The sequence below is a fragment of the Grus americana genome, chromosome 3 (assembly GCF_028858705.1).
Source record: "Grus americana isolate bGruAme1 chromosome 3, bGruAme1.mat, whole genome shotgun sequence".
Lineage (NCBI taxonomy): Eukaryota > Metazoa > Chordata > Aves > Gruiformes > Gruidae > Grus > Grus americana.
In genome coordinates, this window is record NC_072854.1 from 71,729,001 (window position 1) to 71,746,157 (window position 17,157).

Genomic DNA, 17,157 nt, shown 5'->3' on the forward strand with positions numbered 1-17,157 from the left:
ATCACTTGCTTCCAACCACTGCCACAGCGGCTTTCAAAAAACAAGCCACTTCTCTGAATATAAAAGCCCTCACTGAAATAGCAAATAACAGGAAAAGAGTAAGTCAGGCATCATCGGAACAGATGAGTGACAGAATTTCATAAGGTATGTCTGTGTATACACAGACAGACACATACTAGGAAAGACAAAACTATAGAAAAAAGTTCAGAGTTCCCAGCTACTTTGCGAACAACGTGTTTCCTTAAAATCACTTGAAATTTGCTATACTTGTTGAGTTGCTATGGCATCTGAGCTCATCCAACAACATTTGACAGGTTTTCTCTCTGTGGCTCACAAACCACACTGAGCAAATTGAAAATCCCCGGTTACACCATCCTTTATATCATTTCCTGTGAGATAAATCTGAAGAACAAACTTACGCATAGAGCGTGTCTGTGTAGAGACAGGCTTGCATAGCTCATGTAGTAGGATGACACCTCTCTGACATAACGCCTGGAGAGTGACAAACATCACATGGGACACTCCGGTGCTTTTATAAAAAAGAGGGGACCAGAAAAATGCTGAAATGTTGAGAGAAGACCAGACAGTCTCTTCAGAGAGAAGACAGCTGATCAGATAGTCTCTTTGCTGTGCACTACTAGGCAAATAACTGAGATTGCACGTTCTTCCCTAACACTTGTGTTTTGTTTTTTTTAATCTTTTCCTCACCTTAAGCTGATGCCTGTTGGATGAGGCTGGGAAGACAGGAGCACTGGGTTTAAAGGAACGTAAATGCCTGCCAAGATGGCACTGGCCAGTTCACTTTCTGGCAAGCCAGTGCCACCACGCTCCAAAAAAGTTTCTACGGCAGGAGTGGAAGTGCACCAGAGCAAGCTGGATTTTTTCTGCAAGCTGGGCTATGGTAAGCAAGACATCTGCAAAGTGCTGGAGAACCTGGGCCAAGAGGCCCTGGAGGATGATGTGCTGAAAGAGCTTATTCGGATGGGGAGCAAACCTCAAGCTCTGGAGAGCCAAGCTCAACCTTCCCCACTAAAACTTGTTGCCCGTGGATCATGTAGCACTTCACCAGCGTCGAAGTGGCTTGGAGAAGATGACAGTGATTCTACTGATCATTTAAGACCCATTGTGATCGATGGCAGCAATGTTGCAATGAGGTAAGATCTGTTTCCTAAAAGGGATCTCTCTTCCTCTGAAGTTTTTGAATTTTAAAGCTGGTGGCTTGAAGTATGTTTTTTCCTTCAGGTGAGAGGTGCATTGATGTGTTTGATGTGTAATGTACGAAACACTGCTTATTCTTGTTCTTTGGCTGAGGCAGAGCTTCTAGGGACTTGCTGTCTCTACACCCATAAATACGCACGCCAAACGCAATCACTGGCTCGCTCTGCTTTTTGACCTTTTACAAGCCGACAGCTAGCTAACCACCACTGTCCATGGCAGTATGATTCAGCAGCTCGTTCTCCCTTTTAGTTCACCATTGATGTTTACCTGCCTTTTCAAATGGGTACCTAGGATTCCTAAATCTATACACTGAAGTGTTTTCAGGAAAAACTAAAGACCAGATAGACAGAACAGCCCAACTAACCTAAGGAGAGGGAAAATAGAGATGGGTGGCTGTGGTTCCTGACAGCATCACAGTTGTACTGTTTTGACTTGCAAGTAAACCCCAATAATGTTCCCGGGTTGTATATTTTTGTTGGTTTTTGATTTGGCTTCATTTTTATGGAAATATCAGGAAATCAATAGTTGAATTTTGTACTAAATAGCCTAATTTCTTCCTTAATTAATTCTGTTTCTGCAAAAGGTCATAGCAACCCACTCTGGCCAATTCTATTTCCTAAGCAGTGTCTTGACACTGTGAAAGCACTCCTACTGATGGGGAGCCTGGCACGTCCATGGGGATGCGAAGTCCAAAGACAGCAGTGGGCTGGCCTCTGTTTACCGGAGCAATACGAACAGCCAAAGGCCCCGGCAGTTGAGAGTCCAGGACGCACTGGCTATCCACTGGTTTTCCCTGTTAATTGCCTTTCCTGCTCAGCATGGCCAAGCCCAACCTGGGAGGCTGGGACAGGGTGGAGGAGCGCTGCCTGTTCCCATTAGCTCTGGTGTGAGGTGAGATGAGACCACATACCCTCTGGTTAGAGGGCAAAGGGGACAAGCACATTCAGAGCAACTCGAGACTAAGCAAATTATGCCATCTTCTGGATGAAGGGAGAAATCCCAGCCAAAAATGAGGGGTTCCTCTGTCAGGGCAGTACAAGGAGTGAGAAGTACACAACAGAGCAAAATCCCTCAGCCTTGGCCAGGCTGTGAGCTCGGTAGCCAGGTGTTAGGATCTCCAGCCCCAATGTGCATTTTCACCCTAGACCCTCCTTAGGGTGTCCTTCTTGCCTTTCTGCAGAAGAAATGAGCACCCGTCCAGGCAGAGTGGCTGAGCTGAGCACCGACCCTTTCATTGTGTTGGGGGCAAAGCTACCCCTCACTGGCCATGTGCTCCATTCTCCTGCGTAACCTTGTCCTCAGCAATTTACCAGGCCTTTTTTAGAGCAGGCAGAGGTGGGCAAGGCAGAGAACAGCATTGATTCTAAGATGGCAGAAGATGCACCCTTGCCACTGAGCAGGAGGCCCAGAGTAGGTTGGTGGCTAATGAGATAATGCATGTTTTGAGCTTGGAGTGCCCTGGGAAAGCTCCAAGATCATTCTGCAGCACTAGCCCACGCATGGGAGCTTGATAGACAGAGATTATTTAAAACAAATGTCATTACAGGTATGCGCAGCAGATGGCTTCAGCTAGCATGTCATATTGCTTTCCTAGACCACATGCCCACCTAAGTGGGTTTTCAAGAAGCCACCCGTGCTTCTGGCATGTAAAATGTAAATCTTTTTGTAGAATAATTTCCAAAATGTGAGGCTGAGAGACATTTGCCTGCTAGATTATTGAAGGCTGGTGTTCTGCCATTTGTTCCTCATCTTTCACCTAAAAGGAATTAGAGGAATGTGAAGTACTTTTGAATTTCAGAAAGGCAAAGGTTTTACAGCTCCTCTCAGACATCTCCAACCTCTGTCTTGATAAAGTTAAAAACCACTTGGCAGAATAGAGAAGACTATTGAGCTTGTTAGTTCATACTGAACTGACACAGCCTGGATGAAGCTGCTTTCCTCTCCTGGATTCCTTTCCAAAGTGGTGCTGAATGGCATTTATTTTGGCTAATGCAATGGGCTTGGTGAGTGCTTTCGGCATCCTTGTTTTAATTTTTCTGGTTTGCTGCTGTCAGACAGAGAAGGGCTGTTTGCAGCCTAGTCTGGGAAAAGCATTGTTAGATTTCCTTGCCTTGAAAACATCATCATCGTCTACATCAACCATCAAAGTGCAGGAGAAGCAGCAGTTTAGGGATGAAACTGTCAAAAAAGTTGAAACTTGGAGAGGCGGTTGCCTGTGTGGAGAAAAGCACCTTGAGCATTTGTATTTCTGTCTTGGGACTGGTTTTCTGGAGCATTTCAGAGTTGGCATTGAGGGTCCATTGTGGGGTGCAAGGTTTTGAAAAAGATGCATGTGATCCAGGGTAATAGAGTGATTTGGTGGTCTCCAATCATCAATCAACCTGTCCATAGAAACCGAATGGAAAATAACCTTGCCTTCAGCCAGTCTCACTAGTCAGATACCTCAGTACGCTTTGCATTTCCACCAGATGTAATGAGAAACTTAACTCTCTGCCAGCCCATCCATGGGAAGTGGGCAGGGTGGTTTAGCAAGGCTAGTGGAAAAAAACCAAATCAAGTTGTGTTACTATGAAAAGGGAACAGTTGTAACCCTATTTGCTGCACACCGAAGAGGCTATCTAGTCTCATGCTTGCACTTACACCAGGTTTTAAGCTGTGATAGGTACAGAGGCCTTTTCCCAGGCCACCGGAGTCCTGCGTTAGGCTCTCTCCCTTCTGCCAAAGCTGTGGATGATGCTGTGCCATGGCCAGGTGGAGACGGGGCCATTCACAGTTTTCAAAAGGAGTTATTTTTGAATAAACTTCTCAAATTGCACAACTTAAAAAGGCTCCACTTCATGCTAATTATGGATTAATTGCTGGAGTCAGAGCCAGGCCAAATTGCTGCTTTGCTTTCTGAGAGATGGTCCCTGCTGATCTGTGACCCAAGCGCAACGTACCGTGTTGCTGACAGGATGGAGAGTGATGGGACTGAGTTATGACAGATCAGTTACGGTCCATGGACTACAGGGGTGCATGGGAAAGGTGACTGACAGGAGCCAATCTCTTGTCAGGCAACACAAATTCACTGCGCAGGAGAATGAAAAGGTTTAAAGCCCCCAATCCGTTGCATGGCAGACACGGTGTTCCGTTGTGTCGACACTGCCATGCACCATGTGTGTACATAGTTTTTTAGATACACGGTCCCCAAGTTTGGCTGTAGCAATATAGCAGCAGCTGGATTAAGTGCTAACACTGAGAAACAATTCCAGGTGCCTCTTCTCACTTGTTCTTCTTGTCCTTTTGGCTGAATCACTTGTGCTTGAGTGCTTTACCTTCTGCCCTAGGGATACATCTAGAATCACTTTCCTAAAGCTGAAAAGGTTGTATGTATGAGTAGTCAATGTTAAAGCAGGCTGTTAAACTTTGTTTGAGTCATGGCATTAAAGATATACCTAGTTTTCCTTTTAAAGGTTGTTATCTGAAAAAGTCACCCGCACTTCCAATTCACTTGTCCAGGTGACTTTATACCTATCCTGTGTAGATCCTATCCTTTGAAACCAATCGAAACAGTTGTTCTAGAATGGAGATGAGATGTGTCAAGCACTTCAGAATACTTATTATTGGTGTGGGGTTTTTTTTGTTTTGTTTTGTTTTTTTTTAAGATTTCCTGATGCCTGGGTAACTATTAATAAACAACCAGGTTTCCTCTAAACCACACTGTTTTTCATTTGTGGCCATGCACTGAAACTTTTATTAGGGGTAAGATGGAGGTCTGATTACGAGGCTGATCTAGGCAGAACCTAGATTGAATTCCTGGGGGATGGTGGGGAGAGAGGCATTTAAGACTGCGGCATTGTCCTTGACTGGTCCGTCACTGCAGGTATGTGTAGTAACTGAGAGAGTTGTTTACAAGTACATTTTGCAGAGGTGAAAGCCTAAGTGAGACTGCGGTGATATTATCCAGAAAGCTCAAAGTACAAGGATGAGATTTCTGTAGATACAGTGAGGGCGTTTATCCATTTTAGGACTTTGTGTAGAATTTATTTTTGTTTCCTTGTGCAGAGTTAGTTAACAAATTACCTTCCTTTACACGTGCACTGCACTGTAGTCAAATTTTAGATAAGCGAATGAAAAGCAATAAGAACTTCCAATGGGGAGGAGAAACTCAGGAAGAATATCACCCCTAATAGTTCTTCTTGAAGTTCTTCTCTGTGCTTGGTCTGAATATTGATAATTCTCCAGAACTGACCTTGCCTGCATCCTCTACGGTGCCTGTCCTTGGGCTTTCCTACCTCTCTGTGCAATGAAGACAAAATCCACCAACTAAGGCAAGATAAAGATGGGCCTGAGGTGCCTGTGGCCATCTCCACTGAGGTCTTGTCCATTTTTGGTGTCCTGGGTTAGGTTCTCCATACTTCCCACCCTGCCTCTTACCGTTTTCCTTCCCCTATAGTCTGGTTCCTGTTTCCAAAAGAGGTCAGCAGCTGAATGACCTGCGATCACACTTGCAGTCACTTCAGACATTAAAAATCCCTAATGTCACTGTTGCCACACAAGAACATTCCCACATTTTGTTTCTCATAGGAGAGCCTGATGGGTTTCTGCTTGTGCTGGGAGTAACTCTCACTCCTCAAACCATTATCAGACAAGGCACATGAAGGGTCTGACAGAGCCTAAGATCTTCCTGGTACTTTAGGACCCAAGTCCATCCAGATACAGATGGAAGCAACAGCCTTAGGTAGCAGGCAGGTCATAGAAATGAGGGATAGGATACCTCTGTTTTTAAGTATCCAAACTGCTTCAGATAACAAGTTTCTGGTTCTGCTTGAGGACATGTTTGCATCTGTCCAACCAGGAGACCCTGCCACATTGTTTTCTTGGAAACTGGTGAATGACACAAAAGCTGTTGGTTTTGTTGCCTTTTCATTACTGGCTCAGTTAAAGAGAACGCTCAGCTTCTTGAAAGCTTTGCCTCACCATCCTCCTTTTTTTTTTTTTTTTTTTTTTTTTTAATAGTCACGGAAACAAAGAGGTATTCTCCTGCTGGGGAATCCAGCTGGCAGTGGACTGGTTTCGAGAAAGGGGGCACACATACATCAAAGTTTTTGTCCCACTCTGGAGAAAGGAGCCCCCTCGACAGGACAGTCCAATTGCAGGTAGGTCACCGTCCTGGGCATCATTTGGCAACTATTTGGTGCAGTTTGGAGGCAGGGGGTGTGAAGACTCCAGTACAGTTTTGCTCTGTAAAGACAAGCACAGTGCGAGTTGTGTATTAGGTTTCCATCACTTAAACTAGTCATTAATTTAATGCCGCACGCTCCTGGCTAGCAGCTAAAACTGCATACAAGTCTTTGTTACACTACTTCGAGCCTTCTACTTCAGAAGCACAAGTTGCTGCCAGCTGAGTTAAAGAGTGACTGAGTTTGTCAGCTCACAACAAGTCTGCAGAGCTTTTAAGGCCAGCCAGGAGGCAACAACATCGTTTCACACATTATCCAAAGGCGGCAGTATCCAAAGTGTTCACTACTGCATGACTATTACCTGTTAGCCTATTGCCCCGATACAGGACGTACATGGCTTCCTCTTCCCAGAGAAGGAAACGCACCAGCTGAAGTCTCTGGAGGGTGGCGAGATTTAGTTTGTATGGAAATAGATCTGCCAGATTTATGCCAGCAGCTTGGCATCTGCAGCTGCAGATGAGGCGGCTGGGGATCTGCTTTTCTGTGTAGCAGGAATGACAAGAAGCCAGAGTGTCCTCAATGGCAGCAAAAGAAGTTTCTTTGTTTATTTATTTATTTTATCTCCCAGTAACGCTCATATCAGGGCTGGTTATGAGCCTTCTAGCATCTAGTGTGGTAAAAAGGGAACTACAGGGGTTCAGCGTATCTCTGGTGTAGAATTCAAGCCATCCTTCCACGGAGAAGAACTAAAAATTAAAAAAGATGTCTCAAATTTTAAGATTAGGTGCTTTCATAAAAGACCTAATTTTCAAATTGCCAAATAGCCACCAGGTATCAATGCATCTGAAAATCACACTGCTTTAAGTTGCCTGAAGTGCTGGAACATCTTTAGATTCCTGTAGGTTTCTAACACATGATTGAGACCTGGTCATTATTAATTGATTTTTTTTTTCCCCTTCTATTTGTGCCAACCACCCCACCAGACCAGCACATTCTTGAAGAGCTTGAAAAGCAATCAATTCTTGTGTACACCCCATCCCGAAAGGTGAAAGGCAAGAGGGTAGTTTGCTACGACGATCGCTATATCGTGAAAGTTGCTTATGAGAAAGACGGAGTCATTGTTTCCAATGACCATTATCGGGACCTCCAGAATGAAAACCCTGAGTGGAAATGGTTTATTGAGCAACGACTACTCATGTACTCTTTTGTCAGTAACAGGTAAGAGACAGTTGTTGTTTAACAATCTTGAATTTAAACGTTATGGGCCAAATCAGCTCCAACATCAATGCACCTCCCACCGGTAGCAGCGTACATGAGCTTTTTTCTGAAAGGAATTTACTGCAACTTTTCTTATCTCATTTCTTTAGTTCCTGTCCCTCAGCTTTGGTCCTCAACCCTCATGTCACTCTTCAATGAACTTCTCTATTTGAATAGCAGCATTCATAATCAGCTCTGCTTCTTGCCAAACCAAATTGGGATGTGAACCCAAGGCTTGGTATCTTTTAATTTCTATTTCCTATAGGAAACAGAATTAAATCCGTGAGAGGATGCTGGCTGTCTGGCTGTATTTTTAATTCCCCTACAAGGCAGAACAGCACTTTTCCCTAAGTTTTTGTAATCGTAACTTTCTAGAAGAAGAGAGATGAGAAGCGGCCTCTCTGGCCCTTAACCATCCCCACTGGGAAAGTTTTTGATTAAGGCACTTGCACTGTGCCTGCGAAGCCGAGCTGCGTGCTCCTCCGTCTGTATGGACTAACCTTGTCTGAGTCTCCCGGTAGCAGAGGCGTTCGTTAGCCATCACTTTGGCTGGGGAAATGCACTCGGAGAGATCCAGTGTGCATGGGCGAGTGCGAGCGGAGAAGCCGCCTCACACAGCGACACTCTCCGTGGGTCAGGATGGAGACTGGGCTCTGCCACCACCTAAGTTGGAAGGGAGTACTTGGCAACGGGTTTTAGTTTCCCTGTAATGTTGTTCACAGAAATGCAGTCGCTGAACATCAGCATACTGTATTTCTTGAGACTCCAGTCCATTATCTCCAACTACCACTAGGCTTCTTCCCTAGTTACTAATGGGTTACAAATACTTGTATGATATTTTCCTTCCTATTTCATAGGGATTTGCCAGACCTTTTCAGAACCCTTCCCTCGGAATGTCTAGCTGTTACTGTGAAGCCTGTTTGAGTAGTTTCAGCAGGACCTTCTTGCACAGCTTTGGGAACCTCTTGTGGTGGGTTGACCCTGGCTGGGGGCCAGGTGCCCACCAGAGCTGCTCTCTCACTCCCCTCATTCACTAAACAGGGGAGAAAAAGTACAACGAAAAGCTTATGGGTCGAGATAAGGACAGGGAGAGATCACTCACTAATTATCATCACGAGCAAAACAGACTGAACTTAGAGAGGGAATTAATCTAATTTATTACTAAGCAAAACAGAGTAGAGGAATGAGAAATAAAATCAAATCTTAAAACACCTCCCCCCACCCCTCCCATCTTCCCGTGCTCAACTTCACTCCCGCCTTCAACCTCCACCCCCTCCTCAGCGGCACAGGGGGACGGGGAATGGGGGTTATGGTCAGTTCATCACACGTTGTTTCTGCCGCTGCTTCATCCTCAGGGGGAGGACTCCTCTCAACATTCCCCTGCTCCAGCATGGTGTCCCTCTCACGGGAGACAGTCCTTCATGGACTGCTCCAACGTGAGTCTCTCCCACGGGAGACAGTCCTTCACAAACTGTTCCAGCGTGGGCCTCTCCCACAGGGTGCAGACCTTCAGGAGCAGACTGCTCCAGCGTGGGATCCCCCACAGGGTCACAAGTCCTGCCAGCAAACCTGCCCTGGCGTGGGCTCCTCTCTCCACGGGTCCACCGGTCTGGCCAGGAGCTTGCTCCAGCGTGGGCTTCCCACGGGCCGCAGCCTCCTTCAGGTGCCTCCACCTGCTCCAGCGTGGGGTCCTCCACGGGCTGCAGATGGAATCTCTACACCCCCTCATCCTTCCTCCATGGGCTGCAGGGGGACAGCCTGCTTCACCGTGGCCTTCACCACGGGCTGCAGGGGGATCTCTGCTCCGGCGCCTGGAGCTCCTCCTCCCCCTCCATCTGCACTGACCTTGGTGTCTGCAGAGTTTCTTACATCTTCTCACTCCTCTCTCCGGCTGCAAAAGCTCTCTCTCTCTAAGTGTTTTTCTTCTTCTTCTTCAATATGTTATCACAGAGGCGCTGATTGGCTTGGCCTTGGCCAGCGGCGGGCCCGTCTTAGAGCCGGCTGGCATTGGCTCTATCAGACACAGGGGGAGCTTCTAGCAGCTTCTCACAGAAGCCACCCCTGTAGCCCCCCCGCTACCAAAACCTTGCCACGCAAACCCAACACACTCTCTAAAACCACAGCCTGAAGCTGGAGGTCTTAGTCCCATTATGTGGATAACCAAACTCCCCGTGTGCCTCGCTTCCCCTCCTGCCCACAACTCCCTTCATCCAACAGAGAGTTGTTCCATGAGGGGGTGCAGTGCAGATTCATTTGCAACAAGTCCAGAGATGATAATTAGTTTTCTTCCTGAAGCATCACATTCGGGTATAGAAGAATAAACAGTTTTATCTGAGCATTTTGCAGACCTTGTAGCTGGAAGCCTTTACTGAAAAAAAAAAAAAAAAAAAGGCTGGGCTTGTTTATCACACCACATGCATGATCAGCTGTAGCTCTGAATTAACTGCTGGCTTGTTAATCCTCATTCTCCTACAAGTATTTAGTAAGAGAAAAGTGAGTTTGCTGTGGAAAGGACTGATGGTGAGGATTGCGATGCTGGGACCATGCGAGAGTTTGCAGCTGCTTCAGAGAAAAAAAGTGATGCTGCAACGCCTGGGACTGCTGGCAGCCGGAGCTACGCCAAGCTGCCATGCCTTTCCAGTTGTTTTAAGTTATTAGGAAAAACCAACAACTACTGAAGCTGAAGCATTGTTGTCTTCACAGGCAGCAGGGCACTGCGTCTAGTAACACAGCCTGACTCCTGAAGGCCAGGCCATAAAAGGATCACAAGGACTCTCTGCCCTAAGCTTGTGCCACAAGCTGTGATGGCACTTTAGCTCCAAAAGCTCGAGGTATTTTTGTTACCCCTGTGACTTTTTTCTTTTTCAGATTTATGCCTCCTGATGATCCGTTAGGCCGGCATGGACCCACTCTTAATAACTTCCTCAGCAAAAAGCCAGTGCTTCCTGAACCAAAATGGCAGCCGTGTCCCTATGGTGGGTTTCTCTCCATGCTGTGAACTGCCACCCGTCTTTCTCCTGCCCCTTGCTTCCCAGTGGCGCTTTCCTTCGGCTGAGGGCGAGCGCCGTTGCCGTGCGCTGTCCTGCTTCGTGTGGTAGGGACTTGGGTCTGGGCTGCTCAAACGTGTGATGCTTTGTTCCTTTCCTGCTTAAGTAGCTTCAGCCTCAGCGGGGGCAGCAGCTGTTTCTGGCTCCTCCATCCTCCCCTGCATGCAGCACCCAAACCAGGTGCCGCGGCTGTGCTGATCCCCCCCCCAGTCTGCACACGCTTTTCGTTTGGCAGAGCGGACTTGCATTGCAGTGCTTGGGCAAGGCCATCCAAATACTTCCCTGCTCTCCCCTCCCAACAGCTTTCCAGTAATATGGAGGTTTCTCAGATGTAAATCCCTATACCCTTTCTTAAAGCAACCCTTTGTAGCAGCAGGTCTCCCAGCTCACTGAGTGCAGCAAATGGAACATAAATTAGTTTCAGACACTTCCAAAATAGCAGAAACTTCCTTTCACTGCTGCTTCACCCTGCTATTTAGGTCAGCAATATTTAAATCTGGGGTCAAAAGTACTGAATTGGAAAATGGCACTTCCTCTCTTTGCTGTTTTTGCTCATCACGCCACTGCAACTGCAGAGTGCTGGGGAGAAGCGATGAGTTCGTTAATCGACGTGGGTACTAGTGACAACTTTCTGTTTTGTTTTTTTTTTTTATTCTTTCAGGTAAAAAATGCACCTATGGCAATAAATGCAAATTTTACCACCCGGAGAGACCACATCAAGCTCAGCTCTCAGTTGCTGATGAGCTCAGGGCCAAAATAAAGGTTCCATTAAGTCTGGGGAAAGAGGAGAAGTGTAACCGCTCGCCGTACAGGACCGGAGGAGAGCCTGCACTGCCTGACGCAGGCACAGAAATGCTGCGAGAAGCCAGCGGCTGTGCAGGAGCTTCCTGCTACCCAGGGTGGTCCCGGGGCAGCCGTCCTGAGCTGCCATCTGGCACCTGGGCTGGTGGCCCCAGCTCTGACCTGGGGCTGGACCAGCGGTTGCTACAGCTGGAGCCACTGCGAGACCAGCCGCTCCTGGAGAAGATGTCAGCGTTATCCATCGGCGATGACACCTACGGCTACAATCGGTCCATACATACCTCTCAGGACAGAGAGGTGACGGACAGCCATCATCGCTGCAGTGACCTCAGGCACAACCCATACTCGCTTCATCACCCCCACAGCTTGGACTGCACCTGCCTACCGGGATGCCCTTTCCAGCATGCGGTGCTCCCTCCTGTGCGGGGCGGGAGGGTCCCAGACCACAGCTGGCCTCAGGAGTGCTGCGGCATGCACGGGATGGGTCAGAGGAGCCGCTACGTCCCTGATGGCGCTCAGCACAAACAGGCCCTGGAGACTCAGCACCACGTTTTGCCGCAGACCGCAGCTCTTCCCCATGACCTGCTTCACTTGTACAGGGAGCATCAGCTGCAGCAGCAGCACTGTTTCCCCAGCTGGCCCCCACGGCAGCCCTTTCTGCTGGACTCCAGCAACAGGCTGGGCTTCTTCCAGAAAGCCCATACTTACCCCGATGCCTCTTACAGTGACTACTGCTCCCCCCCAGCTGCAAGGCCACCCTCTGCCCAGCAAGCAAACACACTGGGAGCTGTGCTCCCTTTTCCCTTACGGCGAGGTGAACCACGTCATGGCTTTGTACGCCAGTATCAAGGATATTGCTAGCTTGACTTTACTGATTCAAAGACACAGAAACTTGTGAAGCCTCCAGATCAAGCCTTTCCCAACAAGCACAAGCCCTGGGGCAAAAAGATGCTACTCTGGGGCTTAACTAAGTGTTATTAAAGGGCTTTATGGCAAGGGTTATAGCTGTTCCAGGAGCACAACCAGCTCCATGTTGCATGGGGCACCAAGTCAAGGCAACCGCTGCTGTTCACTGCCATGGGATCTCATTCACCTCCCATGGAAGGGAAGGGGAAGGCTCAGGGTAACTGGGCCATCAGCATTTGAACCTTGCTGGTGACTGATTTCAGGATGGCATGGATCTTCATTAATGCCTTGTAACACTAGACATGTTTTTAAAGTCCTAATCTATTGTTTAACTACCAAAAAAGAACCATGCTCCAAGGTCTCCAGTAAAGGGCTCTCCATAGACTGCCCCCCCCATGACTACTTGCTCAGCTAGTATAGAAAGTAATTTGGCTTAGTTCCCCTAATCCAGGGCTGTGCTGTCTGCCAGAAGGCATCTTTAGGTTCATGTTATTGCCTGATACAGGCCCAGCAAGCTTGCAAAGATCCATCTTGTGTTTATGAACCAATGCTGTGAACACATAGAATCCCTGGCAGAGGTGGTGGAGGTGCACCGGAGCGCTAGAAGATGGCTGCAGGTACGTTTCTCAGGGATCACGCACAATGTAAGTCAAATCATGAAAGTCATCTTCAATGTGAGTCCTGGTGTGAACTCGGGGCTCGGGGTTGTTAATTCAAAAACAAAGAAACCCAGGGGGCGGGGGAACTTTAAAGCATCTCTGTTTCATCAAACAAGAAAACTATTGTTTACTTAACCCTTAGTTACCAAACATGGTCCCGTAATGCAATTATACAGCTGACCTATGATTACAAACATTTAAACTGTGTGCTGCTGGGACATGTTTGATTTTTCAGTAAGATGTAAAGCTGCTAATCTCTGCATTATACCACTGAATTCTTCAGGTTATAATACAAATATTAAGGTTGATCCTGAAGGTTTTTGGCATTATACCAAAGTCTAAGTATGTCAGTATGACATGTTTTAAAAATGCTTTAACACATAAACTGGTCATCTAGAACACTTTGTTCTGAATAATGTAGTCTTTTTTTCTTTTTTTTTTTTTTCCCCCATTCCTCTTAGTACTGATGCTTCATCAAGTCCAACATTCAGGGGACATTTAGAAGCTCTCTGCCCCTGCAGTATCTCTGCTAGGTTCTTCTCTGAAGTGCAGTTGGTAATGTTGGTCCCAGGCAGGAATTAAACACAGCCCTCACTGACAACTTGGAATTCTCTTGCTTTTGAAAAGGTGACTCAGGAGTAGTAATTTGCCTTTGGTGACATTATCACATGATACATTTTGAAAGTGGTGATAGTTTGACCTGTTTCCCTCTGGAAGCCACCGGCAGCTTTTTTTTGGTGGTGGTGTTTGAACAATCTTCAGGAAATAAGTATACCGTATCACTTCAATCTCTTATGGCCATGTGGTTGGTTCCAAGAGATTCTAATTTAGAGTTTGGAGGTATGTGTTTTCTTCACGAAACATGATAGTTTTTTTCCATATGTCATGAATAATCCACTAATTATACTCATAATATATATAACTGGATCACCAGAATGGCTTATAAATTTATCCACTGCATATTACATAAAGATTAGCAATGACATTAAAACAAAACTATGGAATAAACACCCTGAACTGCTTTGAAAAGTACTTGAGTTCTACAGCCATCCTTAGTTGCGCTGAAACGTGCCATGCACCGCTCTTAACACACGGAAGCAACCCGAGACATTTAATGCCCATTTTGTGCCTATGCAAGGCCAGGCTCATCGGCTTGCCTAACAACCTGTACCAGAGCTTTCCCAACTACTGCTGTACGCACACACGCACACACGCACACACAGACACACACAGACACACACACACTTGCAGAGAAAGCGTGATGCAGAGGGGGAAATACCTTCCACAAACTGAAACAGAGCAAGTCCCAAATGACAGCATTCAGAAAATGCACGCACAGCAATGGAGCAGGATACGACCTTACATGTCAACATTTATTTTTATGTCTGGAATGTAAGTTACATATTTCAGTACAGAAAGCACTTAAAATCTATAGGAAAATTGGCACGCTGCCTTTATAAAGTGCCCTTGGCTTGCTGGAGACATGCATAAGCTTTTTCTCCTTTTCCTTTGAGGATGCACAGGAATTTGGTGGTCATTCAAAACCCTCTCTTGATGTTTAATAACTTATTTTTCTTTCATTTCTGTCTTATTTACTAGGGAATCAGTAAAACACATAGAATGTGCATTCTGCTGAGAAAATGTCTGAGAAAATAAATCAGACTTTGGCACTAAACAGAACTTGATTTCTCTTGGCTCTTCTGCTCACCAGAGGGGGTTTCTTTCTCATGGAGCTTTTGTTGGAAGGGCAGCTCAGCAGCAGTGTTGTGTCAGTGTCTGCTTGAGATGAACTCTGCCGCTGGCCACGAGCCCACAGAAAGCACAGCCTGTTTCGTTATTTCACCGCAGCACAAGCATCTGGGACTCGGGAGTCTCTGCTGCAGAGCCTTTGGCACTTTCCAAGGCAGGAGGATTTCTTTTTGGCTTTGTCAGCTCCTGAGGTAAGGGAAGGGGCTGCTAAGAGAAAGGAGGAGGCACCTTTTGCACAGGCAGGGTAGGAGGCTGTTGCTATTTGGTGTCTCTGCTGAGATGCATTCGAGTCCAGCTCTTGCTGCCAAGTTGAAAACGAATCCGTAAATCCCAACAGGCTCAGAAAGTCCTTGATGTTCTTTGCTTTTTAGTTGTCAAGACTCTTTTAGAAGAGGACTGAAGCAGTGGGAGCAATCCACTAGGAGACTGGCTGCTTTCCTAAGGGGGCTTTACAGAGTAGACAATTCATTTTAAGATTAAAAAAAAAAAAAAAAAAAAAAGGCATAAAAGAGACTCGATGACTCTTCCCTTCTCTACTCTCACCCTTTCCCCAAAAGTTAGGAAGCCACAGACACCCTCCTTTATGAGGGGCTAGGGAAACTAGATACAAATATTTCACTGAAAAGTCTTGGGTGAAGACCCCTGTGCGACAGCTCCTCTGTATAAAAAGAGGGAAAGAGGGTGGTCGTCTGCACCCAGTGTAGTCCTGGGTGGCTCACAGTACCTCCCTCCCACCTCTTCTTGAATATAGAACTTTCTCCCTCACAGAGCATTGATGACAAGTGTAATAATTTGGTGAGCTTAGATACCGTAAAAATGAATGTCATAAGACAGTCTATGAAGTAGATAATAATCTCGCTCTGTATCAAACATTCGTATTTGCCAATTGTTCTGAGTTTTGTTAATATTTTAACTCACTTCCCATAAAAGCTGGCACGATTTACAAGCCAGCTTCTGAATCACAAACAATTAAATAGAACAAGACAGGTTTCACGGTTTGTCTCCTCCTTAAAGAAGTTGGATTGCTGGGGAAGAATTAGTAAGCCCGCCAAATGCGGTAGACCACCTCTGCAAGTCGAAAAACCCCAAAAGCCTTTGGTGAAAGCCTTTAACAGCCAGACTCCTACGTAGGACACGGGTGCTTTACATGCACATCTCTGAGATAGTAATTTCAATATTTTCTTTCACCTTTTGCATGGACTTTCCCCAAGCCAGGAGTCAGAACATCTCAGTTTTACTCTTGGAGCCGTAACTCATTCACTCTGCCACCATAAGCCCTTTGCTTCTCTGCCTCAGGGTACGCCTGCCCTGCATTCGCTCACACACATACAAGACCGGTGTAGTATTTACCTCTTAAACACTGGTGGGACTGGGATGCTTCGAACTCTTGAGAAGAACAGTTTAATATTACAGCACCACTTGTCATTAGCATTATTAAGAAAGCGCTGTGACTTGTGATCGATAGTGAAGAGATTTTTACAGCATTTTAGCCACGTCCCTTCTCTGCCCCAAGTTGGGCTCACTGCCTTGATGTCTTGCAGGAGGAACTATTTAAGTAAGATGTATTGGTGTGCTGATTTGGCAAATGCAATCAAATTGGACATACCAATGGAGTAAAGCTGTGAATACAGTGATTTGTGGGGACAGCAGAAGCAAGATGGCAAGGCAGAAAGTCAGGACAACGCATGCCGGGCTGGCAGGCAGTAAGGAAATTAGACCACATGCCTCTGCCGATGAACGGCAGCATCAGAATTGCTCACTAACTGCGCTGCCAGCTCCTCCTCTTTAGCTTTCCTGTGTCACATAATTTCCTCAGCTTCCCTAATTTTTCCACATCTTTTTTCCCCCGTTCTCACTGAGCTCAGGATTTCCATCACACTCTTTATGGAGTAGGTGACAAGTTACAAAATGCTTCCCTGTCCTAACCCCTCTCCTTCCCTTCCTCTCCACAAAACCACACTCCCCACCCACAGCCACCCCAAACTCTCGTTTCTTCCCTTCCTTTCTCCATCCCCATCCCAGTTGCTCACCTCCTCCCTTGCTGGGCCAGGTACTCCTCCCACTCAAGATAGCATCTGCTCTCTCCCTTCAACCCTGCCCTCCAGGTGAAGGGGTTTTGAGGTTCTTTTTTTTCCTTGTCTTTTTTTTTTTAATATTGTTTGGGTTTGGTTGTTGTTAAAACCATGACACAGATACCTTCAGCCTGGCAGAGACCTGATATGCTCAGGCTGTTTTCCCATCCTGCCTTAAAGCAGCCTTCCCAGCAAAAGCTGTTGGGGAAGGAAACGGAGGCAAAGTTACATTCACAGGTGCTCGCGCTGACTTCGCACAGCTTTCTTTTCTCTAAGGATCAAACAG

General features: G+C 46.5%; 1 protein-coding gene across 1 annotated transcript; it reads left to right on the top strand.

Moving 5' to 3' along the window:
* Positions 1 to 587: 587 nt before the first annotated feature.
* On the top strand, positions 588 to 13,613 carry ZC3H12D (zinc finger CCCH-type containing 12D). The gene is given in 6 exon segments (XM_054821213.1): positions 588 to 1,154; positions 6,217 to 6,356; positions 7,364 to 7,598; positions 10,506 to 10,612; positions 11,346 to 12,261; positions 12,263 to 13,613. Coding segments are annotated over 6 exon segments (1,902 nt in total). The 5' UTR covers positions 588 to 771; the 3' UTR covers positions 12,384 to 13,613.
* The last annotated feature ends 3,544 nt before the right edge of the window (positions 13,614 to 17,157 follow it).